At 39.6% G+C, this 22,515-nt stretch overlaps 2 protein-coding genes across 8 annotated transcripts in view; one reads left to right on the top strand and one right to left on the bottom strand.

Annotated features, from left to right (window-relative positions):
* Nucleotides 1–13,926, top strand: part of LOC133126621 (prostaglandin E2 receptor EP4 subtype-like) — a 19,526-nt gene extending 5,600 nt beyond the window's left edge. The window contains exon 3 of the mRNA XM_061238963.1: nucleotides 13,793–13,926. Within this exon, the coding sequence (XP_061094947.1) occupies nucleotides 13,793–13,926 (134 nt within the window). The remainder of the gene's footprint in view (nucleotides 1–13,792) is intronic.
* Nucleotides 12,537–22,515, bottom strand: LOC133127666 (neurturin). 7 transcript variants are annotated; one of them, XM_061240720.1, is made up of 6 exons: nucleotides 20,894–20,942; nucleotides 19,870–19,987; nucleotides 17,781–17,857; nucleotides 16,494–16,539; nucleotides 16,233–16,385; nucleotides 12,537–14,469 (listed from the first exon to the last, which is right to left on the bottom strand). In XM_061240720.1, exons 5-6 carry the CDS (start codon nucleotides 16,339–16,341, stop codon nucleotides 14,063–14,065), a joined length of 516 nt encoding a protein of 171 aa, XP_061096704.1. In that variant the 5' UTR covers nucleotides 16,342–16,385; nucleotides 16,494–16,539; nucleotides 17,781–17,857; nucleotides 19,870–19,987; nucleotides 20,894–20,942; the 3' UTR covers nucleotides 12,537–14,062. The 7 variants fall into 7 exon arrangements, with proteins under 7 accessions (XP_061096704.1, XP_061096700.1, XP_061096705.1 ...); XM_061240716.1 differs by lacking the exons at nucleotides 16,494–16,539; nucleotides 19,870–19,987 and adding an exon at nucleotides 22,374–22,515 and having other exon boundaries at nucleotides 16,233–16,425; nucleotides 20,894–20,974; XM_061240721.1 differs by lacking the exons at nucleotides 19,870–19,987; nucleotides 20,894–20,942 and adding an exon at nucleotides 22,374–22,515.

Below are 22,515 nucleotides of genomic sequence, written 5' to 3'. Positions count from 1 at the left end.
AAAAGTCATCTTTTATTTTTCATTTAAAGTGATTTTACCATTGAAAGACAAGGAGCCATTATGAGGCTGCGAAATAAGAAAGAAAAACAAAAAAACATCAGAGACATAGACAAAACAACTTACCGAAAGCAACAGTTTGGAACATCATTAAGAGAGAATGCTGGTGCATGTTTGGGATTGTTGCCTTTCTGTGAGATGAAACATCATATGTGATCTTTGCTTTGCTTTTCTTTTTTGCCAAGCTGCCTGCTGTTAAACGAGCCATTTCATATTATTAATTATTTCTATTATTACAATATTATTAACAACTAGATGTTATGTAAGACATGACATATGATGCATATCTTCCATGCAAACATTACATTCATTTACATATTTTCCATGAATTGTAAAAGATAATTTAACATTCCACTCCCAGGATGCTTTTCTCTCAAATTAGTTTTGCAGTTGCTGTAAAATCATTCCAGCCTATTTTCTTGTCTCCATTGGAATGAAGGTTTCACCGACAGTGTTTGGTTGATTGCAATCTACACAAATCTGTCACTGGACAGATATTGGATTTTACACATAATTTGTGTAAAATCAAGCTCATGCCTTTAAAACAAAAGAACTAAGAAAAAGCTCAATCCTGAAGACAGAGTTATATAGAGTTATAAGTTATATAGAATAAACTCAGTATTGTAGTAGTTGTATGTCTCCACAAGGGAGAGCTGTGAAACAAGAATTAAACCCCATAGGGGGAAACCAGCCTCTCAAGAATCCTCAGCCTCTCAAAAATCCTACTTCCATGAAGTAATCAAATATTTATTTAAAAATTTATTTGCAGCTCTATGCTTCTAAGCAAGAAATATATTGCATTTGGAACAAATAACTGATCATATAATAAATAAACTACAAAAACTAAAGGCAAACAAGTTGATCTGAACACATTCCCATAAATGGTCATATTAAGCCTTGGGTTGAAAGGTGGTGGATACAATGGAAAGAAACAGATCGAAATGAAGGACATGAAAGAGGTTCAAGGTGACACAGGTGTACTTACCTCTGGAAAGCCCTTGTCGTTTGCACACCATGTCTCCATTCCCTGTTATCGTTGGTATCGGGTGTCACCTGCAGAAGTTCCTCCTGTGTTTTGCTGAGGCCTGGGTATCTAGTGTCCCAACTGACTACAGCAGTAAGACAGATATTGTCCTCAGGCCAGTGGACCCAGACCTGGCCGGTTTCCCCTCTGTCCAGTGAAAACAGTGTAAAGTCCTACGTTTCTCTTCCTGAGAACAGCGGCAAACATGCCAATCAAACCCAGAGCAGCATTATTCTTCCGCCCATCGCTGCATACCATGTCCACTTCTGTATGGTTCACATGGTTATAGCTTAACCAAACTGCAATGCAGTGGCTTGGCATCAGACCTGGGTCAAATTGTTTTGGACTCAAATAGTTTTCTACGCTTTACTGGTCCTCTAGGTTGGGTCAATTGCTCCAGGCAAGATCAATCAAACACAGGTAAATATTTTAATCCAAAACAATCACATATTTCACTCAGGTCTGCTTGGCATATTGGAGATGACACAAGTTCTTACCAAACTGTCTCTATGAAACTGATCACCAATCAGAGGGGTAAGGTCTACGTATCTGTGACAGGTGTGACCCAGTATCTTGATTGACCTCAATACTCAGTTTTCCTATACACCACATGTCATGATAAAGATCTACTCTTGCCTACCTTCTGTCACTCATGACAGGCTTCCCTCAGCAATGCCTGATACTCTGTATCTCTGGACTGACATACTATAGCAGAAGGACAGATATTGGATGTAAGTATTTCTAATACTTTATCCTCAATAAACTAGAGTAAAAGCACAGAAGCCACCCTTCCATCCATGTGTCTCTTAAAAGTGTGAGTCAAGCCTCCTCTGCTACACACAGGGCCATGTGAAAGTGCAGAAAGAATGCAGCCTGAGACTGGCCTGTAATCCACTGAGTGAATATCACAGTAATGGAGAGTGACATGCTTTATGGCCCTGATGTGCCTGCATCTGTTTCCAATACTGCACTGCCCTTAACCCATAGAGGCAGGCTGGGAGATGCATGCACCTCGTGAATCTATACATCACCCAAAGTGGCCAATGAACTGAACTGTTTTGGGAAACAATGGACCAAACCCCCACTGCACAACAGACCTCAAGGTTTTAATGCGTTCAGTGTTCTATGGGCAAGAACCATAACAATCTCCTACCCTTAACACAACACCCTTAGATCAAGAACGCTCTAGGAGTTTCAGTCAGTAGTAACAGTACATATTTCAGAAATATTTGTCACACACATCAATAATTTTTTTTTTTTAAATAACAAAAACATATATATATATATATATATATATACAAACACTCGGTGACCACTTTATTAGATGTGGCAACAACTATCTGCATAAAAGCATGCAGACATGGTCAAGAAGTTGAGCTGCTTTTCAGACCAAGTGTCTGGGGAAGTGTGAATGGGGAAGAAATCTGACTTTGACCGTGGAATAATACAATGGGGAGCAAAGACTTGGGCACCCCTGGTTTAAATGTCAATGAATGGTTACAGAGCTAAACATGAGACTGTGATGTACCATTCAGAGGACCTAAGCGTGGACCAGGGAGCATGCAAAAATATTGTTTTTATTCAGTCCAAAGTCAAAGCCAGGTTACCAGAAGATACAATGCCAAATCGAGTTGCAAAAGAATAACAAAAGCAGGGGTCAAAAATCCAGGAAAGAAAAGGCTGAGGTACAAAAGGGCTAGGCAAAAACGAAGTCGGCAAAAGCAGAAAAAGAAAATCAAAACCAAATAATCAGATGTGCAAGCAAATAAAAGGGTTAAGGCAACTTGAAACTCAGGCAAGGGGTGTCTTCAGGAATCGCAATTAATCAGGCTTACAAGAAATCGGCAACTGGAAAATGATTAACGTTCTGACAAAGGTTCTAGCAGAGACTGGGGTTTATATGCATGAAGGGAATTGACATACTAGGCGTGGCACCGGAGAGAGGAGGGCTAAACAAATAAACAACAGGTGAGCAACATGAATGGGTAGTAATACAATAACAAGGGGGAAAACAAAAACACGGACTAGTACAAACAGACCCACATGTAATACACACGGCTCCAGATTAGGGAGTAGACAATTGCACAGAGTTAAGAAACGTAGTGATAGCGGGAGGCATGTGCGAACACTTTACTGAATCAAAGCGAGTCATCAGTGATAGAATAGAGAGGCGGAGTTACAGAGCAGAATTGAAACTGGAGATAAGGTTAGTATATTAGTTAACATGATTAAATCTACCCAAAACTAGTGACTGTTAGTTAATTAGTTAGACAGACAGTGTGTTAATGTAATTATTACTGTACAATATCTATGTTAGTTGTTATTTGTAAGTTAATGCTATCTACAACATGAACTAGAGAAAAAGCAGGAAGTAAGAACAAACGAGTCTGAGAAGGAATTGTTGGAACCCAGAAAATTCCGAAACCACCCGAATAGTGTAGCATGCAGACAGGGGAGTGACTTCGGCTCAGAAACATACAGACATAACAGGGGAAGACGAATGCCATGAACTGTAATGGATGAATAAACAGAAGACCAGATATGAATAAATTACAAGAATAGACGAATATACTAACAGACAATCTCAGGAATATAACCAACACCATTAAAAAGCAAGATTTAAATTTTATAAAAATTAAGGGAGAGGGCTAATTGCAGCCGGCAATTAGCCAACCAATGAAACGATCAATCAAAAAAGGTTGAGAAGTTTAATCTGAATTGATGGAGGAAATAACAAACAGCATGGAAACTCAACCTCAGTCACGGAACCCCAAGCTTATCGGTGAGTTTGCAAAAGCCCTCATCTGAGAGGGGCAATACTCCAACAACGTATCACTTGACCGCTTGACTTTTAGGAAAGTCAGCAACCACAGATAATCACCAAATGCTCACCAAGACTCAACTGATTGTGCAGAAGACCTATGAGAAAGCAAGCTAAAAACATGAGTAGCACCAAGGGTCTCCTGCGTAGAGCCCTGGGCTATCGGAGGTTCGCACCGCTCTCCACCGAGAGGGGCATCAACTCCAAAACACATGTAGTTAACCTTAGTGTAATATATAAAACAGAACTACACTAAGAAGGAAACAAACAACATGAGCCCCTCGGGTATGAGGCTTATGTGGACGCAACCCAACCACACAATCCGCCAGGAGGATCTACAACAGATCCTCAAACTATGAGAGGTGTGCAAACTCGCCATTACAGATGTTACCTCCGACAGCGGTGAATTGAGACTTAGTGCTATACGTACAATAACATACATAACTCTTACAAAAACAAAAACAATGAGTTTTGAAACTGACAAAAAGAAACACCTTGTTATGCTAAAGTAAGCGTAAGGTGGCTGTCAAACTTGGAAACTGCACACTACGGGAAACAGGCACACAATAGAGCCAAGACTAATTTTCACATATGGATGGGGGGAATATTGACTTGTCCCTTATGCTAGCTCAAAGCTGTTGGGGGTCTGAGCCAGCATTAATTGCCAAAGGGCCTCAGTGTTCCTGGGTCCACTTTGACTCAGCCTAAAGCTCCTTCCTTCCTAAAGGTAACTTAAAAAAAAAGGCGGAAATAACCTATGCGGACAAACAGCCAATGAGAGCAAGCGTGCAGAAAAGGGATGCAATAAACTCAAAACATTAACAATTGACCTAGACAGAAGGAAGCTGCTAACGGGGTCTCAATTCCCAAAGGAATCCCGCCTTCCAACTGTCCTGTGTCTAACACTTGTGCAGAAAAATAAAAGGTGAAGGTGTGACAGACTGTACCCTAAGGTGACGAAGAGTTGCTGCATGTTCAGCTCCCATAAACCTTGACATAACAGGTAACCTCAATCACACAGCTCACAAAGTGCACAAATGAGAAATAAAAACAACGTGCTATGGGGATTGAAAAAAGAAATCTAACAAACATTACATTACATTATTGGCATTTGGCAGACGCTCTTATCCAGAGCGACGTACAACAAAGTGCATACCCATAACCAGGGATAAGTTCGCTGAAAGACCCTAGAGGTAAGTACAATTTCAACTGCTACCTGTACAACAAAGATAAGGACAAGGGCCATTTTTTTTTTTTTTTTTTTTTTTTTTTTGAACAAACAAACAAACAAACAAACAAGAGCAAAAGTGACCAAAGTTAACTATCCAAACACTGCTTACCTAGCCAACTAAAAATACCGATACACAAAGCAAGTCACAGAGACAACAATTAAGGTTCACAGGGAGGTAGGGAGGGATGGGGAGAGGTGCTGCTTGAAGAGGTGCGTCTTCAGCTTGCGCTTGAAGGTGGGGAGAGATTCTATAAACAAGCCCTGATTGAACAAGACATGGGACTTTAATATAAAGGCAAGCAGCTGACCTTCATCGGTGATCAGACCTCACATGGCAGACAATTGGAATCAGGAGTCAGCATGAGGGTATTGATTACCTGATAGCCAAAGTGAAACTAATCACCAAATTGGCAAACATACGTATAAAAATAAACGGCAAGTCTAGCGGCACAAAACGGTAGTGCCTGGAAACTAATCAGACTAGAGCCGAGAACCATGACATTTTACTGTTTGTAAATGAGCAAAAGTTTGGGAACCCTTTTGGATTATTTTTTGTTCACAGTTTTTTTTGTTTACAGAATTTTTGTGCATATTCATCAGGGGTACCAATAATTCTGGACCTGAGTGTACATACATGCATACACACAAAAAAAGAAAACACGCACACCCACACACACATATGCACACCCACACATGCAAGCACACACAACCCTAGTCTTGGTGGAATCTGAGAATTTGATCAAAGGTTGGAGGTAGCTGGAGCCATATTACATATGTGCATGGCCACTGGTCCAATTGTCATTGGTTTTGGCTAGTATTTTTAAAATTAGGTTGCTTATCTGTCAGTTGACAGTATGTAGCACTGGTCCATGCCATCAGACAGCAATGGGCATGAGGCCTTTGAGACTGGGTATTCCCCAGATAGAATATTGCCAGATCACAAAAACCCTTCCCTCGTCCCACTCACTATGTGTGTTGCTTCATAATGTGTGGGAGTGCAGCTCTTTTAATTGTTCCAGGTTCCAGGTACTGTATGCTTGGCCATCTGTGCTTTACTACTATGCTGTTAAGGTGTCAGGGATCAGTGGATATTCCCCATTCATGCTCATGATAAGGGACATTGAGTTTTCCATCGCATGCCATGAGATTCTTCAGAGGACTCCCACACCTAGGAAACCAGGATATGGTAAACAGGTTGGGTGGGGACTGCTGCTGGCCCACTGCCAGAACATGTGTTGCAATGTGTCCATATTTATTCCCTCCTGTCTTTCAGGGGAAACCTGTAAAATGGGAATATTTGTAGCCTGGGGGGTGTTCTATGCTTACAAGAAAGTCACAGTCAGACTCCTTCAATGACAACATACATGAAATGGACAACAAATTGGTAAAATCAGGATTAAATAATCCTATAATAAATATAGGAGCTGGGCATTGAGTCAAGAACTAGATTTCTTGTTCAAATGTATGAAACATGTTTGTTATTTCAGTGGCCATGAATGTACTAATTAATGCAATACAGAATCGGACACCTTGTTTTATTTGCGTCATTCATTTTACCACTTACCAACAAACACAAATGCATTCACAATCGATACCGATGATATGTTCAATTAAAAAGTACCTTTTCATGCCCTGCCCCATGATTGTGATGGGTACAGTGGTGGCTGGAAAATGATGGTACATAATCTAAGACTAGCCACGGTGTGCAATGTTTCATTAGATTTATCAATGATTGGCAAAACAGTACAAATTACATTTCTGTTAAGTTCAAAAGGTCTTCATATGAATGAAACAACTGTGGATATCATTAATTGCATTTTCGTAACAATTGTATATTAATCAAATATGGCTCACTATTATACATCATTCTGTATGTCCAGGAGGTGATTGCAATGTAATGTGATCCTTGCTGTTCTATATCAGTGTCTTCTTGATTTCTAGTATGTAAGAATATATAGGATGAAACTCTCCTTGTCAATTATGTCCAGGGTTTAAGCATAATACCATTAGAAAACAGTAGTGGCTTTCATCATGAAAGCATCACCTAACTCTCATTTAGCTGGCCTAGCTCATAGCCATCTTGTAAATATTAAAGACCTTTAGCATGTGCAAATTAGCGAAATAACCAGATTCCCAAATTATACTTACAGGCAGCCAATTTCGCTCTAAAAATGTCTCTCACCAACAGGCAAAAGCTAGTTGTTTCATGTTAGCTAAGCTAACTAGCTACTGTAGCTCTATCTAGGCTATAACTAGAGTAGGTGATAACAACCAATCAGCTGACATTGAAATGACATTGAGATAATGCTAAATAAGGTTTTACAGGGGGAGAGAAATCAACTAATATTGCTCAGTAGACAAATAAAGACAAATTCAATCTTCGTACTCCATGATATAAGTACTTACACAAGTTTCCATTAGCTAGACAATGCTAAATGAAGTTTTACGGGGGGAGAGAAATCAACTAATATTGCTCAGTAGACAAATAAAGACCAATTTAATCTCTGTACTCCATGATATAAGTACTTACACAAGTTTCCATTAGCTAGATAATGCTAAATAAAGTTTTACGAGGGGAGAGAAATCAACTAATATTGCTCAGTAGACAAATAAAGGCCAATTTAATCTTCGTACTCCATGATATAAGTACTTACACAAGTTTTCATAAGCTAGATAATGCTAAATAAAGTTTTACAAGGGGAGAGAAATCAATTAATATTGCTCATTAGACAAATAAAGACAAATTTAGTCTTCATACTCCATGATATAAGTACTTACACAAGTTTCCTCCACATGACTGTATCCAGGTTTGACAGAAACTAAAAATGAATTCATACTTCAACTGAAGCATTCAGTCAGATACAGTTAGCAGTGTGCATGCAACATTGACATTGGCACGAACCTGTGCTTTTAGTACTGATACAGTAGTATTGTAGCAATACATTTTCAAATAAAGCAGGATTCTCCTCAAAACGTAAACTTTTCTTTCTAAAGGACGCCCTTTGTGACTTGTGGGTGGTCCTCTATCCCTGAAGATCCCCCTCACTTCAAACCCAGATGAAATCAGATTGTTAAAGTTCTTGAAGTTGAAAGTACTTTAACTTGTTTTCAGTACATGCAATAGGGAGGTAAATCGGATGTTTCGGGAACGATACTTCCAGTATACTGCTCCCTATTAAATAGAGCACTAAAAGCTAAATAATGTAAGCAAACTATGTAGCATTGAAGTCTGGATTAAAAGTATGTTTTTCATGGCAATATACAGAATATGATAGGATTTCAGTTCGAACAAAGTCATGTCTTGCATTTTTAGATCGGCAAGATAAAACTCAGCCTCCCATAATGCTTTCCCTTTCATAGTGACAGAATTGCCACAATTGGACCATCCTAATGCCAGCGACAATGTATCTGGAATTCATCTATCATCTCAACAATTAAAAATTTGTGTAATCTGTGGCCTATTGATGGCAACACCAAACGATGTCAAGCACAATTGCAATGAAAGTAGTGAAAAGCTGATCGATGTCGATCATTTGCTGGTGATAGAGCCTTGTAATTTTGTGGTTGCAGAACAATTTAATGCTTTGTGTGCTTATAGGAAGTTGTTGCTCCTACCGTCTATGATGATATGGTATAGCGGAAATGCAATTCAGCGGGACATCCGCTTTACCTCCCCATACTCTATAGTGTCCACAGTTGCCTGTATTAAACATACATTTTTGAATAGCTTTTATTTATAAGACACAGTACCTAGTCTGCTCGTGCATACAGTATCTGGGCCACAGGGTAGTGCAGTTCACTGTATCCCTCTAGAAGCTGTAGAGGGCACCCATGGGAGGCTGTCAAGTGCTGAGGAATGGACTCACTCATGCTCTATCTGCACAGTGGCCAGGCTGTTTCTGAGAGCAGATGTTTAGTCCCCTGTGCTCTGAGGCATTATTAGTGCCGTTTGCCCTTTTCAGAGGATGAAAAAGATCAAAATCAAAGCTGCCAGAAAGATTTGTCCCTGGTAGAGCCCTGTGAACAGTGCAGTGAAGTGCACATTAGACAGCCGCTCAGAAATGGGGAGGGTGCACCACTGGGAAACACCAGGCCTCTTTTCACTGCCAGAGAGCATACATCAGGTGCCTTATCTGAGAACTCGAGCAAAATAAATAAGCAGTCAAAATTTGATGGCTTCTCGATAAGAAAACAAAAAGGCACTTGTGTGGTAGTTTACAGAGACGTGCAATTCCGAGTGTCTCCTTGGGTCTTTCAGGGGGGAGCGTTATGAAAGCTCTCGCTTTCAATTGAGAAAGAACCCAAGCAAGACAATAGGTTCACTCTCTCTTATCTCATAATATGGCTTCTCGGCTGAGATATAATGTTCTTGAAGCGCTGCTTTGACATCGCTATAACAACCTCTGCAGAAACATTTTGGTAACACAATGCAGTTGCTGGGTTGGTTCATGCCACTGTATGTACTGTGTGTACTGTATTGTTATCAAGAATGCTGCCCGAGGAACCAAGCCACATCTGTGACATTTACGCAAAGCTTTGATCCATCAGCTTCTGAAATACAGTTGATCCTGTTCAGGAAGACTCACAAGGAAAGAGGTGAAGTCAGATTTGACATTTTATGGAGAAGTGAATGCAGCACATATCACAGAATGCTTCCAAGATGTTTTTTGAAAATTTTATTCCTATGCAGGAAAATTAAATTGTACAAAAATAGAGCTCAGAAGACCTTTTATACATGTCAATAATAATAATAATAATAATAATAATAATAATAATAATAATAATAATAATAACTGTTTTTTTCTGAACAACAAGTCATTTTGTCATTGTTTTAAAATACTGTTAAAATGTTTCTCTCCTATTTGCAAGAAGTTGTGTGTCATATTCAATGCAACATTGCAAGCCTAAAATTTTAAGGAACAGCAAGGCTACAATGGCAAGAACATTGCTGTCTTAAATAGGCACAGTCATAAGGAGCATAACTATGTGGCCCCTGAAGGTAATACTGACAGGTATAGCCACAGATCTCTCACTGAATAGGCTGCTCACACTGACCTTGTACATGGGTTTAGTATTGACAGTCATAATTTAATATTCCCTCTCAAGTATCATCAGGTTACATTTTTAAACATAGGTTGGAAAGGCTAGACACAGCCACCTGACCAGCTAACATTGAGATCAGTGGGTACAGCTGCTCTTAAAATGCCAAAATATGGGTACTTGTAAGTCAATCCTTTTCCTTCTTTGACTCTGATTTATCTGTTAGACAGGAAGTATCTTGCTCCATGCTTCCACATTAAACATGATATATTCAACATGACTAATAGCAAAATAAACCAAAAGATACATGGCCACTTCATAAATAATAGACATCTGGTATTTGTGAGAACATGTTTCATAACACATGACAATAAATAAATAACTTAAATGTAATAAATACTTTTCCTATGTTACAAAATGCGATGAGATGCATAGCATCCAACAGTGGTGTTCAGTTTGTGCTTAAATGGTATAAAGGAAGCAGACTTTGGGAAGGTGACTTTGAATGCAACTGATTTTCTTGTGTAATCCCAGGTATCACCAGGCTTATAACAATGCCCTCTACACTGGGGAATAGACTAAAAAAACAAGTCCCAAAATCCCTTGGCAGTTGCATGCCACAATGCACAACATATACCGCCACAAAACAACATACAGGATAATGCTTTAGAGACTCTTGCAACTGAACATATGCATGTAGCTTACAACATTAACCCCTCATCACATTTTCATTCCAAAACCTTTGGGTTAAGGCACACATTCCCAATCAATACAATATGAAAATAAGGTAGGGTTAAAGCTGAGAGTCAAATTCTGGGAGAGTCAGGTAATATTTATTCAGATCTGCATTTGTGGAGTGGAAATTAGTGTGCTATTGCTTATTGGTTTGGGCTTATATCTTATATCTTACCTTGGACTACATAACTACATTTTTTATATTAGCGCAGCTATTTTCAGTTAACTTCAACATAGGTCAACGCGTATCCTGACTCCTCCAGAGAAGAAGCAATATATTACAGTAGGAATTACAGTACCAAGAAATCCTGAGAAACCAAGGAAAATATCCAATAAACAATTATTCTAATAGTCTGTATGCGCAAATAAAATATTTTAAGTGATAACAATTCACCTTTCAGAGAAGATGAAGAAAATATGTCAATTTAATTTTTTAATGACATGGAGAGTCAATAGATTTTTGTTTCTCAGAGCCAAACTTCTACTGTAGACTCAAAGTCTAAATACTGAAAACTGAAAAGTATGTTGTAGTTAGTTAGTTGCTGTAGTTAGTTGTACAGTGAAAACTCCACCCTCCTGTGTGTACACTTTTCCTTCTTTTACCTGACAAAGAGAATATTTTCTGTCAGTCAGATGCGATTTGTACATCCCTGTGTACCTCAACTCCACAACTTGAGCAGCTTTTCCCCAAAAAAGGGGAGTTAAAGGCAGACTTGAGAAAAGACCAGTTCTTTTTTGTGCGCCCCATTATTGTAAAATAAGTGTTGCTGAAGTGGGCTTGTATGGAGGAATGGTAAGGTAAGGCTGAATGTGTGAATAGACAACTTCAATATATGTAAGTCATATAAAGCACATGACAATGAACAGGAAAATTCTATTCTATTCATAAGTCATATAAAGTCCAATGTATAAAATTTTCCCAACAAAACAATGCAAGATATTTATATTCATTTATAGTATTGGCGTAAATGAAATAATTCACTGTATTTATACTGACACTAAAAAGGACTAAAGCTACTCTTCTTACCCTGTTTATACTTCCATACTGTTGTGTTTGACATTGTAAACATTGTGATCACTGAGATGAATTTGCCTTTGAACTACAGTATCTGTACCCTGGCTTTGTAAGCACTGATCTTTCTAAACTGTGCTTCTGTTGAAGGCAGCTGATGCTATCCCAACACACTTCAAATATCTGTAGTCTCAAACCTTTAAGTAATGGAAACAGTCCTCCTGTGTTAAGCATTCAAAATAAACCACGGGACAAAAATGTTTCCACCACAACATATGGCAGATGCCAGCGAACAGTCATACCTTTCATTTGACATGCTGCAACACATCGTTTATAGTGATCTAAGATGAAGCATTTAAGAATCACAAAGAGATGAGATCCAAACATAGGACTGATTCTTTGCTTTGGTTCAGCTATTCTATTTAAGGTCTGACTTTGGTTAAACAAAGGAATCTGACTCTGAAATACACCGTGATCTGCTGTATGAAAATAAGTTTTACATTCACACCTCTCGGCTCTAAAAAATCATGTTACATTTACTCTATTCACAGTACCACTGACACCCAAATGTAAAAAAGATGAATGTACTTCTAAGAGCCATACGTCTGCACAGACAGATACACTCATTCAATACAATCTGAATTTATGGATGAGCCACATGAAAGTAAACAAAAAAAGGCTTTCTCTTCACAGAATGTATGAATTGCCATCAACGATCACAAAATGTGACTACTGTGGTCCAGTGACTCACAGTTCCTACCCCTGTTACCCCTATTACAAAGCATAACCAAATAATAACTCCTCATGTTTTTGATGACGTGCTGGCCTGACCTGACCTGACCTGAAAGAGATTGCTCAATAGAGCCATATACAACTGCATTAAAGTTAATATATATTCAATTGGCCAAAGGGAAAACTGCAGTGTCAAAACTACCATTAGATATAACTTTAACTTAGAAATGGAGCAATATTGACGAATGGATGTTGCAAACCACAATCACTTCAAACAACAAAGATATGGGAGCAGGTTATTGATCAGTGATGCATTTATAGTGGACATATAATGTCAAAAGTTTGAATATAGAATAAGTCTAGCCATCAGTAAATATTTTTTCCACATCTCTGCTTGATTTAGTCTCAGGTAATGACAAGAGTAGAAGAACCCATCAAATGAATCACCACATCTTTATGTCCAAATTACTTACGTAGACTTGTTGAGCTCTCACTTCCCACTTGCCTGAATGGCCAAGCTATATACAACATTATTGGGATGATCTGCCAAGGTAGGAAAATTCTAAGTGTCACAGTAAGGACCATCACTTCAGAAAAAACACATATATATAGTCATAGCACATGGATCATTGAAAACAATGTAAACCCTATGCATGTTTGATGCTTGACACAGACATATTCTTGTACATCATGGTCTGTGCAGTGTTTTGGTTTCTGAGAAACTCTGAAATTTGCTCAGAAAACCAAAACCAAAACCAACAATCTTCCGACTTTTTAATCTTAAGGTCATTGGAGAACTGCTCTTTGGCTCCCAAATCCCCAAGTTTGCTTGGCTGTGGCCCTTTCTGTGGTTGCCCTCTGCAGTATCTTCCATGAACGGTTTCCAAAAGGGACATGGAGCTTGCCATTTAAGTACACAATGCACAAAATATCTCCCATGTCCCATAACTCCCTTCTTCAATGGCTAGACAGGTCCTTTCAAAAAACTGGTAACATCCTCAGATTTCATCCCTAATCACTCCCTGTCTTAACTGCCATTCCATACATGGACCAATATTGTTCACTTCCAAGACATTCTCTACTGGAGACAAGAAAACTTCCACTTGAGAAAATTCAGGGTTGCTTGCTCTCTGTCCACAGTAAGTAGAAAAGCCCACCCTGGAGGACTCATGAAGTTCTCTTCGCCGGCATTACTGAGGAGTCACAACCCACAGCTCCCCAGCACAGCAGGTGGAGGGAAGCTCTCAGACCTGGGAGCGAAGACCCTGTGCTAGCGGACGTGGCGAGCCCGAGTCCTGGGCTCCCTTCCCTCCGCCACTCCCTGCCTCGGCCTCCACCCCTGTCCGACGGCATCCACCGCTCTCTTTCTCTTCCAACCAGGCGGTCGCTCACAGGGAGAGCGCCGGCCCCTCAGCCCACACAGCTGCAGTTGGCGGCCGACAGCAGGTCGATGGTCTCCCAGGCAGTGTCGGCGTTCATAAAGGACACGGTGTCGTAGCGGGTGGGCCGGCAGCAGGGGCGGGCGCTCAGCCTCTTGGCAGAGATGTTCCCCTTTTTGACCAGGGCTCGGAGGGCAAGGTCATAGTTCTTGCGGGAATCCTCGCAGGTGCCCACGCAGTACTTGAAGAGGATGACCTCATCCGAGTCATAGCCCAGACCCAGGTCTCGAACGCTGATCATCGTCCTCTCTATCCGGCAGTCCCGGCTACCCTTGGGTTTTCTGTTCTTCCTCGAGGTCTTGGGAGAGGCGGATCTGCCTGGGGAACGTGCCCACCGGCTCTGGTGATCCTCCACTTCCTCTGATAGAGATGGATTCCCTGTGAGACAAAAAAAGGACACAAGGTAACAGCTTGATTTCAGATTCAGCAATAAACTACAGTACACGTTAAATGAAATACATGTAGCTACAGATCATATTCAGTCATGTGTCAGGAAAGAAAAGCATATAAACATTATGTTAGGAACATATCACCATTGTGAAAAAGTAATTCAATTAAACTTAACTGGTTGCACCTTTATTATTATTTATTTTAAATGTATTTTATTACCATTTATTATTATTTTCTTATTTATTTTGACCACAGCTAGCTTTATACTCTCTGAAAAATCTGGACAATCCTATTCAGATTCGCATGGTGTCTTGAGATTCAAAATTCCCCAAATTACTGAAAATTACCCAAAATCTAAACGTTACCTGGAAAAATCCCTCCCTTTGCAACCGGAGTCAAGAGTGATGTTTAGACATAAACAGCAACCATAAGAAATAGCTTTTGTATCACCAAAGTTATATGTAGTATTAACAGCAGGGGAGTGATTTGAGATACACGTGTTCCTGAATTGAAAGCAGAAGTGGGTGTTGAAAGAAGGAGTGAAATTCCTTTGGTTATCAGCTGCACTGTACAGGGCGTAATATCAGTATGTAGGGTGATTAGCACTGGGGGAGCACTTCTTGACCTATCTTTACAGGGGTTGGGTATTGTTTTGTGTATGAACTAAATAAGAAAGTATTTTTAGAGTATAAATAACCTTTGATAGGCCTGCTGAAGTACACAAATACAAACATGTTGTATCAGCATGGTTTTAAACCTGAAAAGAGCAGCATCTAACTGAGGGATAACAAATCTGTTTTCTTTTTCTGTTGTTTTGCACACCCTTAATTGAAAAATACACTTTGCGGGGACCATATGTCTATTTCATGGTTCAATGGCTCCTTTTGGGTTAAGTGCACAAAAAATCCTGCTCACATGTCAGTTCATATAACTGTTTATGACCACTGTTTAGACTCTACACAGCCAAGACAAAAATGTCAAGTAATGTTCCTGGGGCAAACAAATGAGGAAATGTTCTGTGTGAACACAGCTATGTACACTGCTCTGTTTAAACATGCTGAGTGTTATTTCAATAAAGAAATGTTCTTCAGGAGAAGAGTGAAGCTCTGCCGGCTTGCCCTTCTCTACTTAATCTCATTACCTTCTTTTTTGTTTTTCAGAACGTTCAGTGAATTTAATGCCTTAATGAACACCGCACGGAACGGGAACTTGGATAACTGCCGGTGTGGGGAATCACATCTAACATCCTTCGTTTAACATAAAATAAATAGATTGTATCTTGTACAGGTGGCCTGTAGCGTAGTGGTTAAGGTAAATGACTGGGACACGCAAGGTCGGTAGTTCTAATCCCAATGTAGCCACAATAAGATCTATACAGCCATTGGGCCCTTGAGCAAAGCCCTTAACCCTGCATTGCTCCAGGGGAGGATTGTCTCCTGCTTAGTCTAATCAACTGTACGTCACTCTGAATAAGAGCGTCTGCCAAATGATGAAATGTAAAATAGATAGCCTTTACTAGATGGCTAAATTTTACTGTTACACTATATAGGAAAGGGTGTCACACTTCATTGACAGGATCGCCATGCAGTAATACTGCATACAATACATTTCAGTGTGCCAGAAATGTAGAGCTTTGAGGTACTATTTCCGCATTCCCATCACAGATTACAGTAATACCGTGCCTCCACATAAGCGTAGCATGTTGAGGTTGTCATCTCTATGAAAGATGCTGCCCTGGGTCAGATACCCACCAAAAAGGCCACCCCAGGCAGAGCGGATTTCTCTTCCCTCACCAAGTTCTTCCACTTCAGGGATGTCGGCAGGATGCCAGCCCACCTTATCTGGGTCTCGTGCAATCATTGGGCTGGGCTCCACCCTTCTGCCCGTCCCAAGGAGAACACCATCTGCCAGCACCAGGAGAGAGGCCAACACCCAAAACATCACCTGAGAGGAACAGACAGGGTGGAGTTAAACACACAGATTTCTATTTAATGATAATATGGTACATGTACCTCCCCAAAATGTTCTTTCCGTGGGCACATATGACACCTAGCTTATCTGTAGAAGGAATCACAAAGCATATGTACAATAACCGCAGTACAGTATGACAATATACTAACAATAATACAGCTAATAATACAAGTTTAAAGGCCTCCCAGAATGATTCTCAAGGATCACATATGGAGGTAGTATGTTATTTAATAATCCCCAAAGACAGACCTAGGGCTCTGTGCTGACACCATTGCCAAACAAAGTATTGATTCCAAAGTTCCCGAAACAGGATTGTGAGAAATCAGGGCTGCAATATCAACAATATTGCAAGACATTACTCTGATGTATGACTACTGTATCCTGTAGCAATATACAGTATAGAAATGGGATCAATGCTGATATTTTTTGTAGGTCATTCGTAGACTGTTCATACGAGACTGTTTATACCTACTTCTTTTTACTTAAGATTTCAAATTCCTGTAGCAGCAGTTAATTCAAGGTATGTTTCTTGAAACCTCAAATCAAACTTGCTATGTCAAACTCAAAATCGAACATTCTATTATACCTATAAGAATTTTCAGAAATAACGCTTTCAGTGATTTATGTTGAATGGCTAATTAATCATGCTTGGGAGTGTGCTCTAAAGAAAACCTGCAGGTCGGGTCACACCACTAGGGACACAATAGCGGCTGGTCATAGCATAAATATGAGTCCCTGGCCCTTACAAAGACTCTGTTTCACTCTGGCCTCCCCTAGACACCATCTCCTGTCACAGCCAGCCCACAATTGCTTAATTTAATTTGCCTCATGTTACATAAATCCCCCTTGTTGAGGCAGTCGAATTTCAAACTGTGCTGAGTAAGTCGATCTTTCTGTCCCGATCAGCCCCTTAACCTGGACACACCTTCTCCCCTTTCCTTTCTCCACTGGGGCCAGACCTCACTGCCAGTCACCCACGGCCTCTTGGGATTGCTACGGACCATACCTTCACCTCTGCAATTACTTAATTGACTTTTAACCACCTATCCAGACCCCAAGCTGTTAAATATTTAAAGGGCCCTTATAGGGTGGGCATCTCAGGCTGATGTGTTTGCCGGCTATGATGGATGGGTGTGGGGGAGAAAAATGACAGCTTTTGCACATTTTACTTTGTGACCCTCTGGAATTGAAAAACATAAATATAAACAAAGATTTAGCACTAATTAATGAAATAGAACTTCTAAAAATACATCAGGAATTGGATTAAGAGTGCAAATGTGGTGTGTGTATGCATTGTTACATATAGCACAATAGCATATGGTCCTTACGCTCCAGTTTTTCAGGTGAGGCTGGGGACCTGTTGATGACACGGTGGACACCTTCTTTCCCCGACACCTTCCTCTATCTGGAGACGGAACAAAGGGAACATTCTAAGGGTTTGTAAGCATGAAGGGTTGAGATATTCCACAGGGTTAGCATGACAGAATCAGAAACCACTTTAACAAATATATTCAGAATTCCATATAGATAAAATAATAATGGAATTATGATTTAGAAGAAATGATGTGAAAGCAGTTTGGGCAAAATGTATTCAAAATACACAATCTGTAATTATAAATTAAAACTTGAGGCTTATACAAACTCATGAATAGAATATATTATACCAGAGACAGAATTCATAAATTTGATCAAACTGTATCAGACAAATGTAAAATAAAAAAGGATTCCATGTTCCACTCATTTTGGGTGTGCGAAGGAATAAGCAATCTCTGGGACATGGAGAAGATTTGATCAAAAGCACTAGACAAGCAACTAGAAATACTGCCATCATTATGCTTACCTAACAAGATTAAGGATAATGCTGAACTAAGTAAAATGCAAGCGAGGATCTTATTTTCTATCCACATCAGTTATGAAGAAGATTATTTTAAAGAAGTACACAATGCACAGTGGAAAGAAGTGGAAAGATACTAAAGGTACCAAAAATTATGGAATGACAGCACTTAATGAAATATTATTTAAATTTCGAGAAGATTATAGCAAGAGAAAGTAAGAAAGTACAAGGGTAAAAAAAGATATTACAGATTTTAAATTCAGAATGAGATGGAGTGGATTAAAGGAGAAGGTAAAGCTTAAGGAAGAAGAAGAAATGTCACAAGATCCTATAAAAGATCACCTGAATCCCATCCCATTTCATTTATACGATGGTCAGTTTGTTCTTTTTTTTTCTTTCTTTCTCCTTAACTTAGTGCTGCTCTGTATGTGTGCTATATATGATATCATGTTTACTGTCACCACATAAAAAGTATGATGACTTCAGCCAGGCCACAGAGCTAGTATCAGCTTGTCTGCAGAAATCACACTAAGAGTTTCAATGGTCTACTGCTTCGATAGAAATCCTGTCAGCTGAATTCTTAAAGAGGCTGAGATGTTTATTTTGAAAGGACAGGGGGACTTTCAACAATGCAGGAATTCTGTGAAACCCCATAAAACAGAAAAGATGGAGTAGCGATAAGATTCTTGAGAGATAGCATTGTTTATGTACATACTTACACAGCATGAACTCTTCATATCACAGTTCACATTAGAAAAACTATAACTTTATCAGCCTCCAATTAACATGCCCCCTCCCTTAAATTAAACACAAAAGCCCAAAGATAGCATTTTAAGATTTATAGAATGATTTTGATAATGTCCATGTCAAAAGGACTCTGGAGAGCCATGGGTCAGGGTTACAGGCACATTAAAACTAGCAGTAAATTCCTGATTTAATTGACAGAATAAAATCTGTTCTCTCCCACTCTAACACAGCTGGTGTATGGTGAGCAGTCTGCCACAAAAATGCCTTTTATCCCGGTGGGTGCTACACACTGGTGGTGGTTGAGGCGAGTTTCCCCCTCATCACTGCTTCTAGTGCCTGGAAAAGCACTATATAAAATGAAATAATCTATCTTCTGGATCCATCAAATTCAGACCAACGTAACCAGGTGAAGTGAGTTAATTGTGTAATCACTTGCTCTAATTGATTATTTAAAGCTATTATTTTATGACCGGTTTTATGTTTGGGGTCAAACTGAGCCCAACAGTTGAAATAAACCCAAAATATTTTTAGCTGTCGCCTTCTTATTGTCTCCCAAATTTAGCTTTTTATCAAAAAATATGAAAAATATGTGAAAAACATATTTTAAATGTGAAAGTTTATTAGCAAACAAATCTGAAAATGGTTGTACATTTTCTTACATTTTATACAGTGACAGAGGGTCAAAATAACACTGCACATTTGTATGCCAAGTTGGCACAGGACGCTGCATAGCATTATGTTAATTGCATGTTTACTATTTAATCCCACCAATGAAACAAGGTTGCAGTCTCCTGTTCTATATGATTTCAGGGGAAGACATCAGTATCATACATTACCTTATCAAACAGCCAGGGGGAACTATGCAGAGATCACTTCACGGAGGATCAAGCACGTGCTCTTGTGATTTGTTTAGACCAGTACATCTGGCTCAGCCTTTCAGCTCTCTATGGTTCTCTGTGATACATCAGCAACAGCAATGGTATACTTTCGGTTTAAAGTACTCATGTTCAGGGTGCTATGCAACAACAGGTGACAGGATCTATTTTCCGAAAACATGACACTGTGTATCCTTACGATTTAATTGTTAGGGACAACTGAACCTGGTCAGTATAGGAGGCCTTGATTAAAATATCAAGTGCTGTTTGTACTGATTTTGGAGACCAGTAGAGGGCACTCTTTCATGTTCCCCAGGCCAGTGATAGGGATACTGTGCGATAGGAGAGTCTCTGTGTGCATGCAGCTATCAAACCAGCTAAATTGGTTATCCCCTGTTAACACCCTTGGCCATAATTGAAACCTCTGATGTACAGTGCAGTCCGCATATATTTGGACAGTGGTCCAATTTCTATTCTTTTGGCTCTGTACTTCAGCACATTAGATTTGAAAGGGAACAATGAATGAGGTTAAAGTGCAGATTGTCACCTTCATTTTGAGGGTATTTACATGCATATCAGGTGATACGTGTAAGAATTACATCCTTTTTATACATAGTCTCCCCCATTTTAGGGGACCAACAGTAAGTGGATAGTTGGCTTCTCAGCTGTTTTTGATTCGTCAAGTATGTTCAATCGCTTTCGTGCTTGAGCAGTTCCTGATTGAATACACCTGACCAGTCAGAAACAGCTAAGAAACCAACTGTCCAATTACTTTTGGGCCCCATAAAATGAAGGGACCATGTATAGGTATAAAAGGGATGTAATTCCTGCACAGATTACCCAATATGGATGTAAATACCATCAGATTCAGCCTCATATTCATTATTTAATTTCAAACTCAATGGGCTGAGAACAGAGCCCAAAGAACACAAATTGTACCATTGTCTGAATAATTATGGACGTCAGTGTAAATATTTATGCATACTTTTTATTGCAGAAAGGCATGGTCTGAATGTAGTAGTGCTCCAAATGTCTACACCGCACCAGGAACAATAGCTCCTGGGCACTATGGAAAAAGAAAAAGACAAAGAGGAGGGGGTTACTCTAGATCCTCATTGAGATCAGCAAACACAGCCAGAGAGGGAAAGGGGGACTTTACAAATTTACAGATTGGCATTTGGGTACTTCACACCAGTCCAGACCGGGGTCAAATGTGTTATTGTTTTGGATTCATATACTTTTTTGTACTCAATTGATCTTGCCTGGTGCGAGTGTGCCAATCAAGAGGACTAGAAGGTACGGTTTGCACTTTTGAATCCAAACTATTATGCACTATATATAACCCAGGTCTGCACCAGTTTACCATGTGTAGACACAGCCTTACTCTCTTTCCAGGCCACAGTACACACTAGATCCACATCTTTCTCATCAAATAATCCCTTCTGTGTATGACAGATTGCTTATGTGCAACACAAACTATGCAGGACAGAGTTCAATTGAGAGGTAAACAGTGACTGGGGAGAAACTGGAGATATTTTAGGTTTACAGAGCAACGTATCCAAATTTAATTAGTCCAGCTTCTTCCTGTTATAGATAAAAATGCTACTTTTATGATGTAGAAGGCTTTCTTTATTAATTGGCCTGATCTTGCCACAATCAATAAAACTTCTGACAGCTAACTTGAATAGAATTCCACATCCCAACCACCCAAATCTGATAACAGCACAAAATTGTACTGTTGATTGAGAAACATATCTCAATCAGAGATATGTGTGTGTGGTTTAAAAAAACAGAAACTCAAAGAACACTGGCAGAGGATAGTCATAAATTACAATATATTTTCATGGGGAGGTATAAATTGAGAGATAAACCAATATGAAGATACTAGGATGTTTCATCTCAAGCTTTTAATATGATTCTTACAACACACAGGTTCTAGTTATATCCCTGCCAATGCGTTCTCATCTCATAACTTTGCTTCGATGAGCCCATATGACATGCAAGAACATCGGACAAAGGTTATGAGAAGACTGGTAGTGTCTGGTTACACAACTCACTGCAGCCGCAACAAACTGGGCCTGCAATCAATTGCACTATTACGACAACTACAAGAAATTCATGACACAACTAGGAAGAAGCAGCAAAAAATGAGGGACGGAGAATCAGAAATAATTTTAAATGAATTTGAAAATTAGCTTTGCATATTATACTATGGTACAAGGACAAACTGTAAATCCCAGTACTAATAGTACTAATTGAAGGAAATGGTTTGCAGTACTTGCCTGAGAGCCAGTTATTGTAAGGGCAATACAAATGGAACCCAGGAGCCACGCTCGGGCCTGTTTTAAAGCACAAATTAAGATCAATTAATCAGACCGAAGCCTGGGAGATGGATGGAGTACCCAAATGTTTTTTTCTGGAGATACCAGCACACGAGCCACGATCCAAACGTCTTCCCCACTCACCAGCTTCGGAGGCAGGGCCTGCATTTAGAATTCCACTCCATTAAGAGAATTGGCGCAGGGTTTGATGAAAGGCCCAGGCAAAACGTCTCCATATTAAGGGCTGGGGGCAGAATGAAACCAGCCCGAGGCTGGAAAACCTCCT

The sequence above is a fragment of the Conger conger genome, chromosome 4 (genome assembly GCF_963514075.1).
Source record: "Conger conger chromosome 4, fConCon1.1, whole genome shotgun sequence".
Classification (NCBI taxonomy): domain Eukaryota; kingdom Metazoa; phylum Chordata; class Actinopteri; order Anguilliformes; family Congridae; genus Conger; species Conger conger.
The sequence above is the reverse complement of the archived record's forward strand: the minus strand, read 5'-3'. Positions and strand labels throughout refer to the sequence as shown.